At 35.4% G+C, this 24,140-nt stretch overlaps 1 protein-coding gene and 1 long non-coding RNA gene across 3 annotated transcripts in view; one reads left to right on the top strand and one right to left on the bottom strand.

Annotated features, from left to right (window-relative positions):
* The window catches only part of LOC118277206 (tubulin beta chain), a 30,355-nt gene extending 19,303 nt beyond the window's left edge, over positions 1-11,052 (bottom strand). Inside the window, exon 1 of one of the 2 annotated variants that reach the window (XM_035595923.2) lies at positions 10,885-11,052. In XM_035595923.2, the coding sequence (XP_035451816.1) occupies positions 10,885-10,941 (57 nt within the window). In that variant the 5' untranslated portion in view covers positions 10,942-11,052. Of the gene's footprint in view, positions 1-2,129; positions 2,290-10,884 lie in introns of those variants that run through there. The other variant, XM_050696133.1, reaches the window with a different exon arrangement.
* The window catches only part of LOC126911089 (uncharacterized), a 51,799-nt gene that overhangs the window by 18,292 nt on the left and 9,367 nt on the right, over positions 1-24,140 (top strand). The gene's annotated exons all lie outside the window — the stretch shown is intronic.

Below are 24,140 nucleotides of genomic sequence, written 5' to 3'. Positions count from 1 at the left end.
GGTTATTAAACATATCAGAATTGTATGCTTTATTCACTGATGGGACAAACGGGGATATCATAACATGTTCGCTACTCGTATTTGAGTAAGGTATTGAAGTTTTTTTTAAAAGGTTTGCGAATAATCGCACATTATAAACATGTAGATAAGGATAACACAGTGCATTTATTCATAAAATATGATATTGAAATCTTATGCAGAAGTTTTTACTAGAAATAGCAACGGGTTCAAAACTTGACTGGCAATATGAAATACTGCAGTACAGCCCACATCTGATTGGGGCGTAATATAACAGACCAATACAGCAATGCTATAGAATATATGTATACAAAGATATGATAGACTATGGCTATCTGTTATTTAAAAACAAAACAGGTAATGAATCCCGCCATATACAAGTAATGGGCAATGAAAATTATGTGCATGCATCGAAAGCAAACATCACACGAATTTTACCGATGGAAGCGCAAATAGATACGTGTTTTGCTATTTTTAACCAATACGAGAATATAGGAATGTACTAGTAATATGATCCCAGGTAAATTCTTTGCAATTTCCAGAATCCCTCAAAGGTATTTAAATGCTTTATTTAATTTTAAGAGATCTCAAAGTTGCTACGCGTGACCAGAAGGCTGGCTATTTCTTCGGTCAGAAGATAAGCATTGCCATTCAACGTGGCAATGTGGCCAGTCTTCTGGGAACGTTCCCCAGTGACAGTGATGCGGACGAGTACTTCGACGTCTAAAGGAGAGAATTTTTATTGAATTTATTTTTCTTTAACATTAGAACTTAAGACAGGATATATTTTACCATGTTTATTAATGTTTATGAGTTTCCGATATTTCGGCACTGTTGCAAGCGCCATGATCATATAAAAACATGGTAAATATCCCGTCTTAAGTTCTAATTTTAGTGTTAGTGACCATGTCAGTATAAAAACTTTTATTTTAGTTATAGTTAAGTTATTATAGTATGTTGTACATAATTATTGTTTAGTGTAAATATTTCAATAAAAACCAAATCTCTCAATATTAAACCCAAAATGTTCATCAATATACAATATAGGTACGAACTACTAGTACCAGGCAACCATAACACGAAAGAAGTATCAAAGAATTGAGAACGAGTAATCAATCCTTGACCAGTGTGTGTTTTATTTTTAATCTGTATCTATGCCCTTGCCATCTCAGTTTACCGCGCAAATACTATGGCTTATCTGTGGTTGAATCTGTTTAGTATGAACTTGATGCTAGTCTGTAGGGCATGCAATGAATACCATGTTTTATTTTATCGACACAATATTTTTGCATCAAGCATTTGTATGTTAAAATGGCCGCCCACGCGTCCGATCCTTACCGGCAATCGTTATTGTTTTAAAACAAAGGCAAATTGATTTCAATAGAGGTTTGTATTGATGTAGGTAAAAGCATATGATGTTAGTTGATTTGATGAGAAAATATTGTTGAAAATTGTTTTCGTTGACATTAAAGGGATGATTAATTACTTGATTTAATAGTTTTATTTATTACCTTTTCTACAAGAGCTTTAATATGCCAAAATTGTAAGGATTTAACACACTTAAAACGAAGATTTAAACGTAAACGCAACAGTATTCGTTAGTTCTAGAACTGGCACAGAGACGGCCATTAAAGTCGTGTTTGAAGTAAAGTAATGCTCCATTTTTGTTGATGATGCATCAAATTTGTTCATCGGTCGGAAAAAGAAACGCCTGATGTAAGATCCTTTACATCAATGACGTCATTTGTATAAGTATTGATGATAAATCAGCGTGAAATTAAAAAAGGTGCATAAAATAAAGTTTTTAATCTACAGAAATCTCGTAAAATAACCGCGGATTTGATTACTGAAGTATTTGTTTAGGCTGTTCGTTGTGTGCCCTTTATACATGAAACTTTCAGACAAAATGGCAGTCGAGTTAATCCGATAATTATTGCTAAATTATCCCACTTGTTGATATCACAATGACGCTATTGATACACCAAACAACTCTCCGATAACCGAACCAATTTTGCACAAAATCACGCCCACGGATTTTCACGTGAAAAAGCAACGAAAAACAAATAATTTAACACATTTAATTTAGTACAACAAAAGAGAATTTTACTTACAATTTTCCGTTGAGGATGTAACGAACAACACGTCTGACTCAATAGCAGGTAAAATTATAACTAAACATATGTAAACATGGATGTACACAGTACACACACTGGGAGCCGGCTTTAGAATTAATTCGCGATTCTCAAGGACACGTATAGGTGATATATGGCCGTTCTTACACAAACAAATTTAGGAAGTCGATCGGAAGAGACCTCGTCTTTGAAACGTCTATGAAGAAATGTGGTTGAGATACTAAATAGTGTTTATTTATCCCTGTAAACTCGAAGGGGGTTTTCCTTTCGTATTGTGGTCGGTAGTAAACTTGTTTTGTGAGACGTTGTGACGTAGGTCCTATTAATCAGCTGGTGTGACGTAGTCATATTTGATATCATTGGATTCTGACGTCATTATACGCCTTCTTTTTATGTTTATTCCATAAATTGGTCATTGGAGGTTTCTGGAAAGTTTTGAAAGGTATTTTTCCGAAGAAGGGATTGTATGAAATAGCACACGTAATTGTATAAAGATTTTGTATTTTAACAGGATGCCGGTCGGTATTCTGTACCGTTTCGAAAAACACAATCAATAGCTATTAAAAAATCTGCAAAGAGGTTCATATGTCCTAATATCTTTTCCAGCTTTAGAGAATATATTAATGAATTATGCCAATTTTACCTGTTAATCGCGACCTTTTTGCAAGATCGAGACATCGGGTTCGATCATGTGTTTTATTTTCGGAAATAGTTTAAATTTTTTCCTATTAGCGTCATAGGAAAAAGCGAAAGTAGCAATCATTCTATCCACCACTTTTCGGAAACTAACTAAAAACGGATCTACCTATGAAAATTCTAGGTTTTGATCTGATTTGCATTCTAAGACCTCAATAATCATGTTATTCCATAATACCAATTTTTACGGTGAATGCACTAAAACTGCATAGCAAAACACGTGTAAACATGGATGACGTATCGTGCAGGCTGCAGACGTCACGTGGAAGCACACGCGCAAGGCTTGTGGTGTAACCAATGAGCAGGAAAACATGGTCGCATGGTATGGTAAACTAAACCCTTACTTGTAATGTTTATGTCGTTATCTATAAGATGGTAAACAGGTAAAGATAAAGACCTATCTTAGCTTATGGGTTCATAAATAGTTTAGTGCATATGCGATAAGGTCTAGTTTACAGCTTTAGACTACTCTAGAATCAGACCACCACAGATAGGGTCCTGTAGGGCTGATGTCGACTCGGAGCTGCGGATTGTCTAGCGGGTTATCGGGACTCCGGCTCAAAAAGCAGGAGTAGGAATGGGGTATTTTTCAGTCAATAATACTCTGAAACTTCTTCTTGCCCCACCCTAATTTTTCACTCCTCCAAAAATGGTTTAATTATCTTATCATTCAATTATCCAATTACTTTTCTCGCCCTGGTTCGACGCGACAGGGAATGTCAGATTCTTACTGACTAAAAACCAACCCTACTCTTCCTACTTTTGCTTTTCGAACCGGAGCCCCGTTACCATGCAATGCAATCCGCAGCTCCAGGTGTTATATTATGTAGACTAGACTAAAAAACAATACTAAAGCTAGTTCGTTTATTTTCCTTGAGCGTTTATTGAAAAAATATCATTTAGCTAACAGTTGCTTGTACATAAAATAAATGAAGAGTACCTATTCAACTGTTTACTTATTTAAGTCAATGTGTTATTTATTAATATTGCGTATATAAGTATTGTTTGTTTCTTATTATTCCTCATCTAGTTATTTAAGAGATTGACGTGTAAAAGATTTACATTGTAACCTAATTGCAAAATAAATATCATTTATCATTATATCATTTATTCAAATTGTTGCGCGTTCCATTTGGTGCCTAGACATAATTTATAGTTCATTGGTGCCTGCGTCATAGACACATTACGTGACGTCAGATGAGTAAATGTCAGTGGACTGCATCAGTTATTAGGTAAGAAGTAATTTAATCATCGACCAAAATATTGTTTTGATACAAACGAAATTTTGTAAATGAATAAAATCTTTTATAATTAATTATGTTGATGTGTGAAGACTTTGGTTAATAACCGACTTTCCAAAAATAAGGAGGTACACAATTCGGCTTGTAGTATGTTTTTATGTCTATGTATTTTTATACCCTTTTATGCAAATTAAATAGGTATTACATAACAGCACAAATAATGCCATTTGATTTAGTTCAAAACTTTAATAACAGAAACAATTTTATACAAACGTATTTACCTACATTCTAAGTGTTTTGCAAGACGTACTAAATAAATACTTTTATTTGAGGGGGAAAATTATTCAATGTCTTCTCCTGGCTTGAGACAGTGTCAGACTCCTACTGACTAAAAACCACCCCGTCCCTACTCGTGCTTTGCGAGCCGGAGTACCTAACTTAATAATTGTTACTAGTCTACACACTTCTCAATCTAAATGTATCCATTGTCCTCTAATTAAGCTTATTCAGTGGCTAAACGACATTAAATAAACCAGATAACCAAACCAAGCTACATTGTCTAACATATGGGCAACGAACGCGAAACAAATCCCTTATTTTGCAAACAAGTCCGTCAGTCGACCAAATAAGATCAGCCACCATAAATGTAAGACAAAAACGGGCCGGAAATTCGTCAGCTCGAGGAGTATAAGACAATGCGCGACAATATGGCGCCCTCAGTCCGCCATTATTAGTGGCTAATGACAAATTCAGGACATGCATGCAACTTCCCAAGCGCTTGCGTGATTCACGGCCGCGGGCCGACTGTCAACTGCGGAGCGAATTTTCAATTTCGAATCTCGTTCGATTTATTGTTTTTATTGTCAATGGTACGGGAAGTGCACATTTTATGGCCAGTCATTTTATTAAACCAAAGAGTTTGTTAAAGTTAATTTTATTTATAAATGTTTTTAGCTATCAATGCAATGTCTGTCTTGAAGCTAAAAGATGAGTCATTGAATTGAGTCTTGTTTTTCATGGAGGTACAGATTACAGTTGCTTACGTGTCCAACAGTATCAAATTAAAAGAAAACTCGTGACTAATCAGTTGTTAGACAAAACAAAATCTGATTAACTCGAGTTTCCCGAAACTGCATCGTGTTTTCCTTAAAACTGAGAAAAATAATTATTCACTGACGTTTATCTTGGCATTTAAAGAGAAAAGAATGTCGACACTCTTCCATGAGCCGTGACAAACGTAATTGTGTTGAAAATATAAAAATAAACACGTATTAATCTTATTTATGATGAGTTATGCGTTTGTAATTGGATAGACGATTGTAATGGCGGAAATGAGGCGGCATTGTTAACGATGACAGCACGATAAGCAAACCCCTTTAGCGTTTTGATAAATGGTAGTACTATGATTAAACATCCAAGGAGTTTTTAGTCAAGCTGCCCAAGCCCGAGCTTGGAATTCATTCCAGCCAGTCTTGTGAATTTGAAATAAGAATGAGAAAAAATATGGCACTATTTTTTAACGCTTGGTGATTGCGTTGTAATAAAATACAATGCATTATTTTACATTGTAGAATAATTTATCTTAAAATCACTTTAGTAGGTACCATTTTTTACTGTGAAAACTTATTATTTAATAACATTTTCCTCGTCCAAGACTGTGATTAAATGTCTAATCCCATTCTGTCTATAAATTAGTTTCCCTGAGGCTCTGTCTAGACAGATTTCTATTAGTTTGGACAAATAGTCTGTTAGATTAGCTATCCATTATTTATGTTTGGCAATTTGTTATGATACTTGGGCTATTTGACTCAAGTAATTTGTCAACATGTCATGTTTATTGTACCTAGGTATACAGGGAAATTGGTATTCTAAGAACTAATCACAGAGCCAATAGTAAAAATATGGTTAAAAATAGAAAGGAATCCTTTCTCAACAACACATGAAATCGTGTTTAAAGGAACTAATGCCAAAATTGCCGTCACAAATCTTAACATTAAAATTTAGCACTTCTGAACATTTTACGCTCACCGCACGTCAAGCTATCCCATACAATCCAATGGAATTTCAACTTTATACTAAAGAACAAATAGTTCAAAATCTTTTAAACACATTGGACATAGAGTAGCTTAACTTGCTGACATAATATGCGTTCATTATTTTATTTTTAATTGTTCGAAGTTCGAATAAGCAATCAGCTTTTTAAAATTGCCTGCTAAAGGCATTGATTCGTTGAGCCTAGTCGTTCAGAACCGATGTTATTTAGTCTGTGGCGGTTTTTTCCTAACTTTTTTATGACGGACTAGCTTCCTGTAAGCGATACTATTGTTGAAGGACAAGTAACATGTGGAATGATTTATTAGCTTCAATAACTGAAGTATTAAGTCCGTTTTGGTTAGGAAATTGGAAGTTCTGATTTTATCTTCGAAGCTTTGTTTCTTTAGTAAATTATTTTGTAAATTGAAGAAGAAAATATGGGTTCATAAGGCAAACCTTATGAACCCATATTATCTTCTAATCTGACGAATTTGTTCATATCTCATAACAAATTATGAGATACGAAAGAAATTCATAAGATTCTCAAATATATTGGTATAGATAGATAGATAGATATTTTTGAGATAGATTCGTGTAGCATAAGATTAAACCTTAGTGGTTTTTGGTTGTTAAAATAAGCATAACCTTGTATTTATTGTAAAAATGATTAATAAATAAAAAAGATGCCTATGTAAGCTATAATAAAACCAGGTTTTCATAATAACAAACAAAAATATTTTTTGCTGTCTGTCAAATTTCCCGCGAAATCTTCATAGCCGCCATTATTGTTCAATCAAATGTCAGTCATAATGTCAAACTATTAAAGTTTAACATATAAACGGTAAACCTTACGGTTATTTTATAGGTATAATATAATATTTCTCATATAAAATTGTAATGACAATATGAACTATCGTATCTATGCCGCTAACCCGCGGTGAGAGGCAATCATCTACTGAATTACTGACATATCATTCAATGAGGCGCCATCTTGGATTTTTATAATTTGTAATAATAATGGGAACCGCGAAATAAACCGCGAATTTGTAACTGTTGTTAATTGTAATTCACCATTTTAGTTATAGCTTCGTAGATGGTACAATAAAATTATATTAAGATATTCTATTTTAATGAAAACTAATGATGAGATATTTTCGCAAACTCAGAGACATTTTAAAATAATTTATCAAAATTTGTAGCACCTACATTTCGACTGGTTATATCCATTTGGTAAAAAAAACATCGATTAGTCTTCTAAAAAACATTACACATACAAAACTTATCGTAAAACTCCTGTCATTCCTTATCGCGAACATTAATTTTGAAAAATTCTTCCATCGTTTTAAAGCGCACCTTTAAAAGCTGTTGAATAGTAACTTGGTAAGGAAAGAAAACGTGACCGACACATTAATTCTTCTAATTACTGTGCCAAGTCAATGTACGGGACCATTTAGTGAACTAATAACGCTGGGCCTTTATTACTGTACACCATGTAGTTCGGTTATGACTGCGACCTCTTTTGTCAGTTTGTGTTTGTTCCTGGTTCTGTACCCTTAGTACGAGTTTGCTTTATGTTTAAAGTAATCGAAACGAGAGCGTGTTCGGCGTTCTGATTGGTTGGTTTATTCGAGCCGTAATTAGCTAAACTCGTACTAGGGGTACTGATCAATAAAAAAAAATGTAAGAAGCATAGACTAAAGGAGGTTGGAATGACATGTGTCAAAAATGCTGAAATAAATGAAATTATAAAGTTGTAGATAAACGAAAAAGTTCAGATTTTCTCCTGTTTACTTTCACTTTAACTTCAACATAATTAGTTAATAATTGATTTATAAAGTTAATCAAATTACTGTCTCTGTCTCATTAATCACGGCGGGCGACAATGTTCATAGCTACAAACGTCACTGAAACCGAAAAATTGAATAAAACTTAAAAGCAACGCATTTTAATGTCAGAAAAAGAAAGCATATAATAATATCTTTTTGCTTTGCTCCAGTAAAAAGTTTAAAACCGTAGCAAGTTGCCGGTGACCGTTACATTTAGAATGAAAGGCTGTATAATAATAGATCTTTGCGTCTTAAGAAAAATAAAACGATCAAGACTTTTTATGTGACGTTTCGAAGAAAGTAACGTTTTTGAGGCTCATTTTGACATTCAGATTTGAAGACTGCGATCTAAGTTGATATGGAAATAGTAAAAGTAGATGAATTTTGAATATACAATATCATAACGCGCCTTTTAATTCCTGAGGGCGTAAGCAGACGTGTGTATATTAAATGTAACACAATTTTTTTGCCAGTAATATATTTGAAGTTTTCAATGTTCTATTAATAAAAGTTTTCGATAGTAATAATTAGAGCAATAGAAAGACTCGAAAATTGAACCCAAGAAGACACTTTCCTCTAATATGCTTACAGTCAATCAACCAGTGACGAAATATAAAATAAATCACTTTAAAACTGTTCATCAATAGTACCATAGTTTTTGTTCAATGTCGAAACATATGATAGCTGTCAACAAGTCCTTGAAACCTGAAGTGCTACACTTCATACTGCTGCTAATCTCCTCAACTCAATACAGCGTGAAGATACACGTATCAGGCACTTTATTACACCTGATTACAGTAATTCAAGTGGAGGATTAATGTTATTAATTAGTTTTTCCATGTTCTAGAATCTAGACATTACGGTAAAGCATCGCAGAAAGGGTTAGCAGAGACATGTTCGTCGGATAACTTTAATCCGTAGTATACCGAGAGCGCAAATCTACACGAGACACAATGAGTTTTCTATGGTGTCTCATATACCAGCATACAAGAGGTTAAGTCATGTAGACTCTGCGTTATGTCCTTAAATTTGCTAGAAATTACAAATAAGATAGCCTTCTAATATTTTGCCCGAATAAGGAATCAAAGACTTATTAATGAGGCACTAAGACTCAGCGCAGTAGCTGAATGATCGACTGCTGTGCAACTTGGCGCGGATTTGATTGCGACCACGTAAATATTAAAATCTTTTATTATATCTATGGTTTGCGACACACTGGTCTTAGTGTCATGTATAGTGTTCTCATGACACAGGAGAAAACTCTATTGCTGACTTTTTCTTCGAAAAAAAGGTTTATTGTGGTGAAAAGTGGTGTTATTCTTTGTTTGACAATATTCAATGTACCTGTATTATGTATATAGGTATGTCCATGTGTTTATCTTATTTACTTTCGATATTTTTCGAAACACATTTAGTGCTTGTAGGAGTGTCCAACATACTTATATATGTCTGTATGTAATGCACTTGATTACTAAGCAAACTGTGGTCAATTTCCTGAAACGAATGAACTGATAAACTTGGTACTGATAAACATATTTAGATTTAGACAGTACTCTTATTACTACTTGTAAATGTTTCCTTTTACCCGGAGCTGCGGACTGCCTAGCGGGTTACCGGGACTCCGGCTCGAAAAGCAGGAGTAGGAACGGTGTAGTTTTTAGCCAGTAAGAGTCTGACACTCCTTCTCGCCTCGCCCAAGGCAGGAGAAGTTATTGGATAATTTATCACCTCATAAAAAATCCTTTTGATTTTGAGTCTCATAAATAAGACATTAACGATTAACGAAGTTTTAACGAAGTGTAAACTATTTTTTAACCCAGAAAAAATACGATTTCTGTAAAAAAATATCAACGTAGATAAAATCATAGGCCTAGCTAGAAGAATATAAAAAATACGTGTTTTTTTTTTATTTTAATAACAATTCAGGCCGCATCGCGTTCCTAATTCAAAAACTGCATATTGACAGTCAGCAATTGACAATGGGCAATGGAGTCATCAGTTTTATTGTCATCATAAGCTACGTGCTGTCAAACGGATTGTTTTTTATCGTGATCAGCATTAGAATCATGTTCGAGGATGATTTTGTGAATATTTTCCAAACGAATATATTATTTATATGCACGACTAGCTAACCCGGCAAACTTCGTACCGCCTCAATATCTTTTTCTCGCCTTTTAAACCTTCCCTGGACTTCCACAAATAATGCAAGACCAAAATTCGTCAAATTATTCTAGCCGTTTTCGAGTTTTAGCGAGAGTAACGAACAGCAATTTATATATTGTTTGGCCATTTACAAACTTATTGCTGCATCTGTATAATATACTTAATAATTATTATTTAGAAAAAAATATGTAAGTAAGACCTATGAAATCTAAAATTATCATTAGAAATTACTTAGAATTTTTCCTCTTACAAATTTTTATGTTATAAAACAAATATTTTAGACACAAAACGCATTAATCTTTTTTTAAAAGGGTCGTTAATTATGTTTACAAAGGTTATCAGATCAAATACCCACATTCACGAAAGTTTGTTGATATGTTACTACTGTTATCTCTGAACAATACCCACATCACTAAAAGGAAATATATTTATTTAAATGATGTCACTTATGGAGGAAAATGTATATTTTTTTCAAACTATTTACCTTTATATTACAGCAGTATTGTAATATAGAGATAGAATATTGTATTGTAGAAAATTTTATGCACCTAAGCTACAATTTATAAAGTTAAAATTACTTCGTAACAATAACGAATGCTTCCAAAAAAAACTAATCATAAATAAAATATGCATTTAGGCTCTAAAACACATGACTTGTGCAAAGTTCTTCGAAAAAAAAAACAAAATAAATTCAAATCTTTGACAACTGCGAGAGAACTGTCAAAAGGAACGTTACGATATTTTAAAATGTTTAAATGAAAACGTTGTACTCACTTTGGCTCCAATCTGGTTTCCGCATTGTCCGGCCTGCAGATGCACTATTTCCCTCATATTTGTATTTAATTACTATTTAAAAACTAAATATTAGTTTGTTAGCGCGATCCCGTCACACGCACGGACGGACGGCCCGAATGAAATGAAATGAAAAAGGAACGGTGAACGGCGAACGAATCGGTTCTGCTCGGGGTGTGTGTGTGGCTACGGTAGGGAATTTTCCCCGATTTCGGGGAATATGAATAGTGTAGTTGATTTAAGTGTGAATCGAAATGATATTATTCTTATATGATTCAATGTTTAGGTGGAAATTGCGTTGAGTATTGCGAGATAAGAACAGATAGTGTTAAAAAATACTTTTTAAGTTTATTTATGAAGGTATTGTGATTAATGAAATACTTATTTGCGAAGATAAAATGTAATATGAAGTAGTTTGTGTTGATTCAAATTATGCACAATAAATATTATGTTCCCTTTATAGTATTTGAGAAAAAATACTTAAGTATAATAATATAAATTGGCGTTTTACAAATAAATAAATGCTAACCACTAAAAAAAACTACTATAAGAAACAATTCCTAAAAATTTTCCTCACAAGCACATCAATGTAGCAGAATTTTTGTACGTAATTTCTCCCTCTCAACACTGGCAACCCATAGCTATGAATCACCGGCCGGACGCAAGTTCACGTCGACAATGAAACCATAAATTATAAATTAATTCAAGCACTAATTACATTCTCTATGCCGACGACCGACGAACTAAACTTAAAAACAGCTAGTCTTTGGTAACTTTCAAAGTAGACTATCATTAAAATAGTGTTTATAGGATTTTGACCCCTCTCGTATGAACTTAACGCATAAAGTTGTATGAAGTTTGAAACGAACAGTTGTTTCGTTCGTAATTATTGTCTTTTTTTAAGGAAAATGTTATGTGTTTATTAACTAGATAGCGGCCAATGGTACCTTCTTTAGCACGAAAAGGTATTTAAACCTAACTGTGATCAAAGCATGTAGTTGGATTTATTTAGATAATACTAGCTTCTGTTAGAGACTTTGCTTGCGTTCCCGTGGGATAAATAGCCTATGTCTTATTCTAGTAATCTACCCCTGTTCCAAATTTCATCTCGATCCCTTCAGCCGTTTTGATGTGAAGGAGTAACAAACAGAAGTCAATATCACACTAGCTCACTTAAAGCCACAGCAGATTTGTAACCGGAGCTGCGGACTACCTAGCGGGTTTACCGAAGCCCCGGCTCGAAAAGCAGGAGTAGGAACGGGGTGGTTTTTAGTCAGTAAGAGTCTGACACTCCCTCTCGCCTCGCACAAGGCGGCAGAAGTTATTGTATGATTTTCCTCCTCTTACTATTAATAAAACATGAATACAAGTAAGAGGAAGTAATATTTCTTTATTATTTTTAATTTAAAAAAGACATTACTTTACTTATCAATTACTCCTTTAGCTTTTACTTGCAACAGTAAGTAATGAATGTTATATCAAATTGAAAAGAAAGAAATTGTTTTATATATCATTCTATCTACATTATGTACGGAGTTTTATTGCCTTCTTAAGTGCACTATGTGTGTGACTCATACAGAATTCCGTTAGTGTACACTGTGGATTACTTTCACGTAAAATGCACGTCTCTGTGCAGCACAAACAGCACGTCAAGCTATACTTAACTGTCCAATAGACATTGGATTTTGAACCTTATCATTGTGGTGTAAGGTTGAGAATTTGTTAAGTGTTTTTGACAGTTTAAGGTAGTGTTATGTGCTGGTGTTTGAACGTCTTATTCAATTATGAGATAAATAATAAATAATTTTATAGCTGGGGTACGTTGTACTGTATGAAAAGAGTCTGTGCTAGTATGTGTCATTATTTTATTAATGGATTGCTAATAAAAAATGAGTTTAATATATTGTTAATGGAGGTACATCTCCAGTAATCATCTGCTGACTTCTGAACTATAGGCCCTCTAGCACCCTCTAGCTACATAAAATAAGGCGTTGCAATAATCTCCACAGAAGGCGGGTTAGAGATTACAGTTTCAAAAATCCAAGTAATTTATATCACACCTAAACATAATAATCAGACCACCACAGATGGGGCCCTGTAGGGCTGATGTCAGAAACGGAGCTGCGGAAGACTTAAACGGGTTGCCGGGTCTCCGGCTCGAAAAGCAGGAGAGGGAACGAGGTAGTTTTTTGTCAGTAAGAGTCTGACAGTCTCTCGTCTTACCTAAGGTGGGAGAAGACATTGGATGATTTTCCCCACTCAAATAAAAAACTTAAGCATAATAATATTAAAACAAAAACAAAATTTTAAAATAGCAAACACAAATTAACGGTTAATTTCAATTCCAAGTTGGCAATACCACGACCTGCCTATCATTTAAGTGAGTGAGTGGCCATCTTCTAAGCAACTGCATTGTTTATGACATTAATCATACAACACCAATCGATATCAAGGCCGGCAATGGCTGCCGAGCAAACGTTTTGCAGTATTTTATTATTCCTTTTGTTTGGTAGTTCAGTAAATAAATAATATTATTGCTCCTCGAATGAGGTGAAAGTTTACATAAGTTCCCTTTGAAAATAAGAATATTATTATTAAAGATTGACGTGTAAAAGTATTACCTTTAACCAATTTGCAAAATTAAATATCATTTGTCACAGTTTCATACTGCATTTGACTGCCTTTACTGGTCGAATGGGTGATAAGCAAACTCTTCACGGTTCGATTTTTAAGGTCTATGTATGGTCTTATCGAATTTAAAATTGGTCATATATCTCCTTTGGTGCTGCGAATGTTCATGAGCGATTTTAGCACGTCCCTTAAAGACCCATAAAAAAATCTCCTTAAACCTACTTGACAATAATAAAGGGCACATTTGAAGGCCCACATGAAATAGGTGATAAACTAGAAAGGAACAGAAATCAGGTCACAATTAATTAGGACGCCGATAAAATGCTGCTTTTTAGTTTCAGTTAGTGTAATTAAAGGCACTTAAGGAGCCTATTTTACGTGAATGAGGTTTTATAATGACTTTCAGGCTGTAAATTTCAGTGCTTTTAAAAAATCCTAATTAACGGTTACTTCATTGCTTTGGTGGTTAAAAATAAACTAAGAATTTCGTTGCGTAAGTAATTTGTTGAGCTTTCTTTCGTGTCAGTAAATTGAAAACTGGGAGCCTACTCCGGTTCTCGAATCCGAAGTTTCGTTTAATTTTCGACCGTAGGTTTTATTGATTTACTAATAGAATTACTTGAAATAATCTCATTCGTTCATTTTTGTTCACGAAAGTACGTTGCGTGTTGCGTCTATTGAAATTGTGGCACGATTACGGTCCCCATGTACAATGACAATCTGCGAAGTTTCGTCCGAAACTTAATTTTTCGTTGAATTAGAGTAGGCCCCCTGTTTCGTTTTGTTTTTGGAGTCGAGGTTGAGTTGAGTTCCATTTTACTGCCTAATACTGCTTCGAAGATCGAGTGGTCGCAAGTGCGACTGGCGGACAGGGGGTCTCGGGTTCGATTCGGTCGGGCAAAGTATAATTGTTTTTTTTTCGGTTTTTCGAAAAGTAGTAGCACGGCGTTTGGCAGAGCTACGGACTACCTAGCGGGTTTACCGGGGCTTCGGCTCGAAGAGCAGGAGAAGGGTGGTATTTAGTCAGTAAGAGTCTGACACTCCCCTTTGCCCCGCCCAAGGCTGGAGAAGACATTGGATGATTTTCCTCCCTTAAAAAAAGCTATTTCCTTTTTATTTAGCAGTATTCTCTCGTCAATATTTAGTTAATTACTCTTCCCAGGAGCTCTTGTTTAATGATGAATTAAATAACAATGGATGATGCAAAAATCCCGCCCTTTTTACTGTCAATTTGACAGTTGGGCGTAGGGTTGTCAATTGTCTTTTTCTGTATTTTTTTTTTTTTCTTTAACTCTGAAATCTTTGACCTATTTGAATTTAATTTGAATTCGTTAATCAGACAAAACAAAACGAGTAAAACAAGTTGCTGTTTAACAAATGTTTTGCTATTTTCGTTGTTATACGAAGCAGACGAGTTTGATTATTTAAAACGAAAATCTATTGTTTTCGCCGGAATAAATCTGAATAAATATACTTTAAATGCATATATTAATAGAGTTGCTATGCAAATTGTAGTTATTTTCGTTGTTGTGTGCATTTTTGCCAGGTGGTGATAATTTCTAAATCAGGTATTGTTTAATTAATGTATTTTCGAAATAAAATAACGCGACCCACAACAGTTGAACTACGATAATCAAATATTTTAAATAATCAATTATCAAATTCAAAACAACAATCTTCATCTTCAAAATACCATTTTGGTCTTGTAATTGAACACCTCTTACATAAATACAGCTCTTAAAGCGAACAAAATCCAATTGTTACGTGTATTATCTCTAAATCTTACTACTTAGTATATCAATGAAATGGTAATCAACACCATAGACAGACCCGACAGACCACTCATTTATTGAGAACAACGCCCTCTATGTTCGACAACGGAACCTTTGTTACATCACTGATGAGAATGACAGAAAAAATGCGGACGCATTTGTTGGTTTTAAATTACAGACTGGTAATTTAATGATACACATATTATATAAGTACCTGCTTTATTCATTCTTTTTTATAGGAAATAGGAAGACACAAAATTACTCTAGGTATTTGTTAAAATTAAGCATTGAGTCTACAGAATCTGCTATTTTCGTAAGTAAAGTTAAAAAATACCATCTAGTATCAAGGGTTTCTAGATTCACCTACATACAAAGTAAAATATGTATACAAAATATTATATACGAATTTTCCTTAATTACTCTACTAACAAAAGTTCCTAAAATAAATAATTAAAATCACTGCCAGCCCTACCGCCACGAAAAAACAAAAGGAGTAAAAAATCCAGCCAGCATTATGTCCCTGCTAGGGATTACAGTCGGGTGCTAATTCCGTCGGGCATTCAGCCAACGCAGCGTCTCGTCTATGGTAATTTTAAACATGCACTTCTGAAGGGATATTTTGGGTCTGTCTGCTGGTAATTTAGCGTTTACGACCCTTTATTACGAGAAAATTTGTCAGAATAGAAAAAATACTTGATGGGATTTATTGTGTAAGATAACCCATGTCTAAGAGTTATTGTTACTAGGACTAGATAGTTTTATTAGAACTGACTGACTGCACGGTTGGCGCACTAGCTGGACAACCTAGTGCCACGTGTTGCGGCTTCGATTCTTCGATTCCCTCACGGAGCAAATGTTTGTGTGATCCACAAATTGTTTGTCAACGCACCCGCGACACAGTAGAAAATCCTAAAGTGGAGCAACAAAAATATTATCATCATTAGTCACTAGATGTCCTCAGCTAGACCTAGACCTAAGTTCCAGTGGTTTCCTACGACCTTAAATTAGGTCGTCTGTCTACATTTCTAGGATTTGACGATTTCAAAAAGGGAGTGTGGAGTATGGTGTTAATAACAAGGGATAGAATCTATAATCTGTTTTAACCCTGACTTTCAGTCATTAATAATTTCCAAAGAAGTAAATTAGTAAGCACAAGAATCAAGATCCACCCATGGTGACACTTAAACTGCTGACAACAGTATAACACGTGTAATTAACTCTATAGATAGCAGATAATCTAGATTACAAGTACCAGCTGAAAACTAGACCGGAACCATATCGTTTGCATACACGGTGCTATACACGAGAAAGTTGTGGTTTTCTAAGCCAAATACTGACTTCTGACTGGTTGGAGAAATAGGGAAACAGGGAAAATAGGGATGATGATGGGGTATAAAAATAAAAAGTCTGTTTAGTCCGTCAGTTAGGTAATGAAAAATTTTTAGACAGTAATATAACAATTAGATAAAACGAATCAAAGTTTGAGAGTGTCATATCTACGCATAAAATGTACGTAGAAGTGACATCACGCGACATATCAAATCAATATATCTTCGAAAGTATTTGTTTCCGTAAAAAAAATACGTGTCTAATATTTTAAAATAATCTACAAGACGCACGTTAAAATAAAAAATAATCATCTACCCTATTCGACGTCGCTTTTCGGCAGAGAATGATACTAGTATATTATCCAATTGTAATGAAATTCCACGCGCGTATACTTAATTCGTCCATCGGGAATTGGCGACTATCTAGGTAAGTATTGTAGGGCAATGAAAGTAATTCCCTGGAGTTGTATGCATGCCTCTCTCTTATTATATATTTATGGCTAGGTAAAGTTCTCTTTGTTCCTTTGCAAACTAAACACTGAATTACTGAACAGATTCATAATTAGGTTAAAACAGTGCACTTAAAACCAAGTCTAAGATAGTGTCAAGTATCCGGAGCTGTGGATAACGTAACAGGTTACCGGGGCTCCGAGCAAAGCAGGAGTCTGACACTCCCTCTCGCCTTATCTAACGTGGGAGAAGTCATTGAATAATTTTCCTCTCAAAAAGAAATGATAGTGTCAGATCAAGACTGGTCCTACTTTAAGTAGTAGTCAAAATCCATTTTAGGTAGGAACTTCCTACCAAATGCCACTAAACAAACGAAGAGGTCTCAAACTATGTAACAAACGAAATAAAAAGTAACTCCTTCGCTCTTGACTGTCAACGTCTCCAGGGTACACCTACACACTTTTTACAAGGATACTTTTTATCCCACCGACACAGGTAAAACAGCATGCAAAATCCAGACACACTCAGTACAAATATGGGCAAAAAACAGTGCAACAAAACGCTGCAAACATTTCAAACCACGACCACACTCCCGTTACACGCAGACGTGGCCAATCGCGCAAAAAGTCGACGACAGTGCCTGCGCCCGCGCAGCCTGCGCCGGCGACGGGGGACGCGACGCAACACGCAAGAGGAGGACTTGTACACTTTACATACAATTGAATGGCCTCCATATTGACAGTATTGTACACTTGTATAATTCAATAATTGTTTCGCAGGAATTGTTCGAGGCTTTGGATGCTGAGCTTCGCTGTGTCGATGCTACTGTTTATTCTGCTGTAAAGCAGTTGTTGGAAGTATGTGGTGGGATTTTATGCAATAAAAAGAAATCTCTTTCAACTAAGGACGATTTTACGATTAAAGTATTAGATTTTTTAGAAGACCCGGTTAGTACAGGGACTTCTAAAAGGACTAGCTTATTGTTATTGAGCAAAATTTTATTTAAAATCAATGTTACTGGAATGAATACTTGAGTGTAAAAAAGGAAAAATGCGCTTTCGAGACCATTAGATCTACGACGCAGTCAACAAGATTTAAAAGTTCTTTTAAAAGCTGTAGATACGTGTCTTATCTCTAAAAGGCTCTTTACGATGTCAACTCCAAACGCAGGAAGAATTCCACCGCACCCGTGCTACATCAATGTTATAAAGCATATGTCTTGTGTTTTTTTAAACGAGTATGGACATACTTGCATTGTAAATTATTAGCTGTTACACTTTAAACGTGTTGGAACCTTGTTTAGCAAATAGTTAACAAAAAGTCATTTGGTTGAATGTACTTCGCATTTGATTCCAGCACGGAACCACTGACATATAAAATTGAAATTGTAAACATCATTTTGGGGAGCCTGCTCTTCAAAAATTATGGCACAATTAAACAGTTTTCTATGTGATACGTGGATAACAAGATTATTTATATAATATTACTAGCGGACCCGACAGACGTTGTCCTGTCTACACGTCTGATTAATTAAAAAAACATTGTCCAGCGGACAAAATTGTGAATCTAAACCATTCTCAGATCCCCTTGAACACACACAAAAAATTTCATCAAAATCGGTCCAGTCCTTTAAGAGAAGTTCAGTGACATACACACGTACAGAAGAATTATATATATAAAGATATAAAGATTGGATAACAATGTCATTGTGATAGGTACCTCTAATGTTGCAGGTGTCTATAGGCTTCGGTGCCGCTTGTCATAAGCATAAACTTAAATATCGTAGCATAGAATCCTATATTTTATAAGGTGTCACTCTATTAAGGGGTCGTCCATTAATCACGTCAGGTTGTTTTAAAGATTTTTTGATCCCCCCTCCCCTTTGGCGATAGGTGGTGAGGTTTTAGATTAACCCCCAACCAACATCACGTGAATTTTTTTAATACAGAAAATAAGTATGAGTGGGTTAACATTTTGTACGTAATACAAGTACCTAAAAAATATCATCTAAATTGGTTTAAGTTTAGAAATGTATAATTATAATTTACTCTTTTATGAGGAAGTGGAAAAATCTACACTACACCCCGTTTTAAGGTTTAAAAAACACGCGTTCGGTGAAAAAATAAATACACGTGATATTTTATAAAGTCCCCGTCCCCCCTCGTGATGTTTCGTGATTTTTGTCGAACCCCCTAATTGAGTCTCACGTGATTAATGGACGTCCCCTAATATTAGCATTAACCAGACATAAAAATGAACAAAGAATTTCTATATTGAAAATCTAAAAATATACGAACACATTCTGTCACATTTGCAAGCACTAGACTTGGTTTCAAATAAAACTATGCAAAGCTCATTTATAAGGCAATATGTCCAGGCAATTTAGTGACGAACTAAGGAAGCTAGTTGTCTTGGCAAGTAGCCAGATATGTCGTTGACTGCCACTGGCGCCAGCAGTGGTCGGAAACTGAATGCAGTTTTTTACTCTTTTCCCCCTTTTACGACTTACACGCGTATTTTTAACTAAAGAGTTTTAATGTTTGGTTAAACTTTGAGAGTTAGTGGTACTTTGAACTTTTTGTTATTTCAGTAATGTTTTTCATGTGTTGTGATATTGAGATTGGATGTCTTTTAACGGAAATAAGTGCTTATAAGGACAGTTAAAGTGTGTTTTGTTGTTAACTCGTTGTAACTACGAAAGTTATTACAGTACGGTAGTCGTTTGATATTTCCTAAAATAGCTATAAATATGATTTAGAATACAGAAGCTTTCTGTGCTTCTACGACTGCATATGACAAGATTTCAGTTTCACTTTTGGGCCGAGCAGGAAAAACTTGATGATAACTTGTTGCTAATAAAATAAATACATAAAACAATGATAGTCCCCAAGTACCTATTTCGAAAGCACGTTTAAGGTTGTTGATACCGTTTCCAAGTTGTTCTCAAGCATTTCTATCAGGTCGCACCTGATGGCATCCCCACTGTATTGTGACAGTGAGTGGTGTAAACCCTCTCATAGGTAAATTGATCTAGTGAATATAGGCACCTACTATTAGAGATCCTGAAACTAGTCGGAAAACTTCAAAGTCTTAAAACCAAGTTTCAATGTCGAATCTCGCAATAATCCAGACCAAAGGCACATAAAAATAGGTCTAATCATAACACAAACAAAAAACTTATTCCATTGTCGATGGACATTGCGCAGTGTCTATGGCAAGTATGGCGGCCAGCTCACAGCTGTTTATTTATTTATCGGAAGCTATCTCCGCGATCCGACTTTGTTTACGTAAAATAGGCTATTGCCCCGGCCCAAAGTCCGTATGTCCGTGTTTTCATACAAGTATTTTAGATTTTTATGAGTTTATTGGCAATTATTTCATTTACGTCAATAGGTGCGCTATTAAAAGGCTGTAGGAACACTAGTTAGTCATTTTGTGGCTATTAATGGGTTATTGAACTTCTTAATGACTGTAACTTTACTGTAGTCTTGGGTTTAACCCAGTGAAACAATATCGGGGTTGTCTGAACTACTTAATTTTACTTAAACCGTTAAACGAGCCATTACGAGCCCTCAATCCGAGGATTTCGAGGTATCAGACAATGCTAAAACATGTCTACAACTTCAACAAACACAATTTTCTTCATAACAAATAGAATACCTAGTCTGCCTTAGCCTCAGTTCCAAGTCTGGCCACATTAATCGGTGGCGCTGCTTCACACATAATCGCTGCTCATCATTTTACATCGTAGACAATCGGTGAAAGTAGTGCATTATTATAGCTACTCATTGCGTTTTAAGTATTCTAGACGAAAGTCGGTGATCTTTAACCCGCCACGTCACGTTGCACGTTTATGTGAACAACCGCTAAATCTGCTCACCTCGAAGTGAAACAGAGCGTAAAGATAAGTGAGTAATGTAGTGTTGGATAGTAAGGATAGATGGCGTTGTTCTATAGTTTTGTAAACTGCTGTTTTTTTACTTAAAAATACTTATTTTAAAATAATGTTTTTTATATTTATTTTACACAAACTAATTTAAATTGGAATAAGTAGTCTGTTGAGGTAAATCAAAAATCAAACAGGAAAAGAAAGAAGTTTCAAATTTAACTCAAAACGTCTACATTTCCCAAAATAGGTACAAATCTCGACAGAGACAAAATAAAGCAAAAAACGAACATAAATCTGTTCTCCACACAAATATAGAACTTAAGTTCATACTAATAAGATTCGATTTAAACCAGTCGACAGTCGAGTGTCGAGTAAAGGAGGCATTCTGTAAAATTGCCTTTGCTTCGACACAAGTTGGAAATTAGGAATGTTGTCTATTCCTGTAACGGATGACAAAACGAAAATGACTGTGTTCGGGATTGTTCCAGAATAAAAACTATTTCCATGGCCGCCACACGCGTCGTTTGTTCAGTAGACTACCAATATGGTATAAGCCGGTAAACGAGCAGACGGATCACCTGATGGTTAAGCAATCGCCGCCGAGAGGCGTTACAAGTGCGTTGCCGGCCTTTTGGGGGTAAGGAATATAAGGGTTGTTGGAATGATTGGGAAAATTTATTGGACCAATTTCCCCGAAACACACACGCTCTTAATCTTCCTAATACCCGATTCTCGAAAAACAACCCTTAAATTCCTAACCCCCTAAAAGACACGCAACGCACTTGTAATGCCTCTGGTGTTTCAAGTGTCCATGGGCAGCAGCGATTGCTTACCATCAGGTCATAAAAATGTGAAGGGGGGTAATTGGGTCCTCCGGTAACCTCACTCACACAACGCAAACGTTGTTTCACGTCGGTTTTCAGTGAGGCCGTGGTATCACTCTGGTCGAGCCGGCCTATTCGTGCCGAAGCATACCTAGCTCTCTCACACTTATGTCATAGCCATCGATCATCATTAGTGTTACAGCTTTATACCTTGTTACCACCAGTAGCAGGTTTAAGAAAATAATAAAAATCTATAAATAAGATACTTATCACGCATTTATTTCACCGGATCAGGTGTTCAGCATTCCGTAGACTAGTTATAAACTTATAATAATACTAAGTGGACCTTATCGAACAATAGACAAATTATACCTAGACCAGACTATACATAGTAACTCCGGTAAAGGTCACTGGTCCTATTTTTAAAAGCTTTTTGATTATGTTGATCGCATTTTTTGTGATTGTGTACAGTCTTGGCGATAAAAACACCCTAGTTTGCATTCCATAAGATAGATAGTCAGTCAGTTAGACTATTGGTAGGTACTTAATTGGTTTTCAACATAAAATTGCATAACGTCGCGCCTTTTATGCCTCGAAAGGAAGGTACAGACTTTTTTATGTTATAAGCTGGTAAACGAGCAGACGGATCACCTGATGGTAAGCAATCGCCGACATACGAAACACCAGAGGCGGTACAAATGCGTTGCCGGCCTTTTGGGGGTTTAGAAAATAAAGGGGTTGTTGGGGAATCGTCGATTATTCTCAATATTGGAGAAATAATGGACAAAGACTTTTCACAAGTTAACAATGTTGGCTGGACACAAGTCCAGATTCCGTGCTAGATATATTACTGGGAAGAAATCTAACCTTTCTTCAGTCGGTACTCTCGTTTGGCAAAGAAGCAGAAAAATCTCCTAATTGGTTACAAAAATAAATCAAGTTTATTATCAGCACGCACATCTAACCGTCTCGTGTTACAGATGATCGGTAGATAACAATCAGATAGTTGGTCCAAATGAATCGGATAAGCGACCAGTTTCTACACAGCTAGCTAGTTACAACAGAAATAAACCAATTATTTATTTACTACGTGGAAAAATACCTATTAACGATTAATAGTAGCTGTTCGAAGAAATCTGATAGGTGATAGGTGTTTGGTTCTAGAAAAATCTTAATGTTACTAAAGAAAAGAATATAGCCAATAGTCAATAGGCTCACCCCCTATTACATGGGACTTATAACACTAATGGTGAAAAGTGGATGTACATTGTACAGTGGCATTACGTGCCGTAATGTGCACCTCTGCTTATCCGCTCGGGGATAAAAGGCGTGACGATAAGAAAATAATAAAGATTAAAAGCACATTTTCTTCATTAATGACATAGGTTTTTTTAAGGAGGGAAATCATCCAATGGCTTCAGACTCTGGCTGACTAAAAACCACCCCGTTCCTACTTAGTTCTGTCCTTCGAGCCGGAGCCCCGGAATGACTTAGGCTGAAACTTGGTAACAGTCTGTCTGCCTATTCTATGATATTGAGAGCAAAAAGACACGAATTACCTGATGGCAAGCAACCTGAACAGCCGCAGTACTGAAGGAGGAACAAGGAAGAGACAATGGTAGTTAAAACTTTAGTAGATGGGTAACCTTCAAGAAGTTCGTTTTATTTTTGTCATAAATCATAACCTTGACCGTGAGACCATCATCATTTTGTACTAATATTAGAATATGAAGTTCTGGGTGATCACCCAGCTATTTAATAATTAACCTTCTATTAAAAACTTGTTCTGAAATAAATCAATTCATATTTTCTTATACTTCTTGGACTGAAGGTGCTCATTGACTGCAGGTGCCAGTGGCAATAATCAGTAACATTGGTGTAGTTTAGTGTAGTAAGTAGTAAGTACAAAGAGGAGATGTCATAATGTGATTATGCACTGTGACAAACCAAATGTCTGCCCAAAGATATAATGAGTAAAAAGGTGCAATGTGTTTGTAGTATGGGACTGCATGTTGGAAAATAGAGAGACACCCCTCTCTTGTTGTAACGTCCCGCGCTCCCCGTAAAGTGTAACGCATAATGTTAAAGGGAAATCTAGTTAGGACATCTCCTCTTTGTATTTACTTCATGATTACAACAAGTGAGCTTCATGACTTGTTGTAATGTTAAGACATTGTTTTGAAAAGTGGAAATAACCAGTTGCTCTTCCCTCTCCCGATAAACTCTCTCAATTGAGACAGTGAGTGCCTGACCTTCCTCTTAATGTACTTGTTCACATAATCACTGACTCATTGGCTTATCAGACTGTCTTCTATATTATATGTATTACCTATACTGCCACAGA

Source organism: Spodoptera frugiperda, chromosome 10 (assembly GCF_023101765.2).
Source record: "Spodoptera frugiperda isolate SF20-4 chromosome 10, AGI-APGP_CSIRO_Sfru_2.0, whole genome shotgun sequence".
NCBI classification, from domain to species: Eukaryota; Metazoa; Arthropoda; class Insecta; order Lepidoptera; family Noctuidae; genus Spodoptera; species Spodoptera frugiperda.
This window is presented reverse-complemented; position numbering and strand designations above follow the sequence as displayed.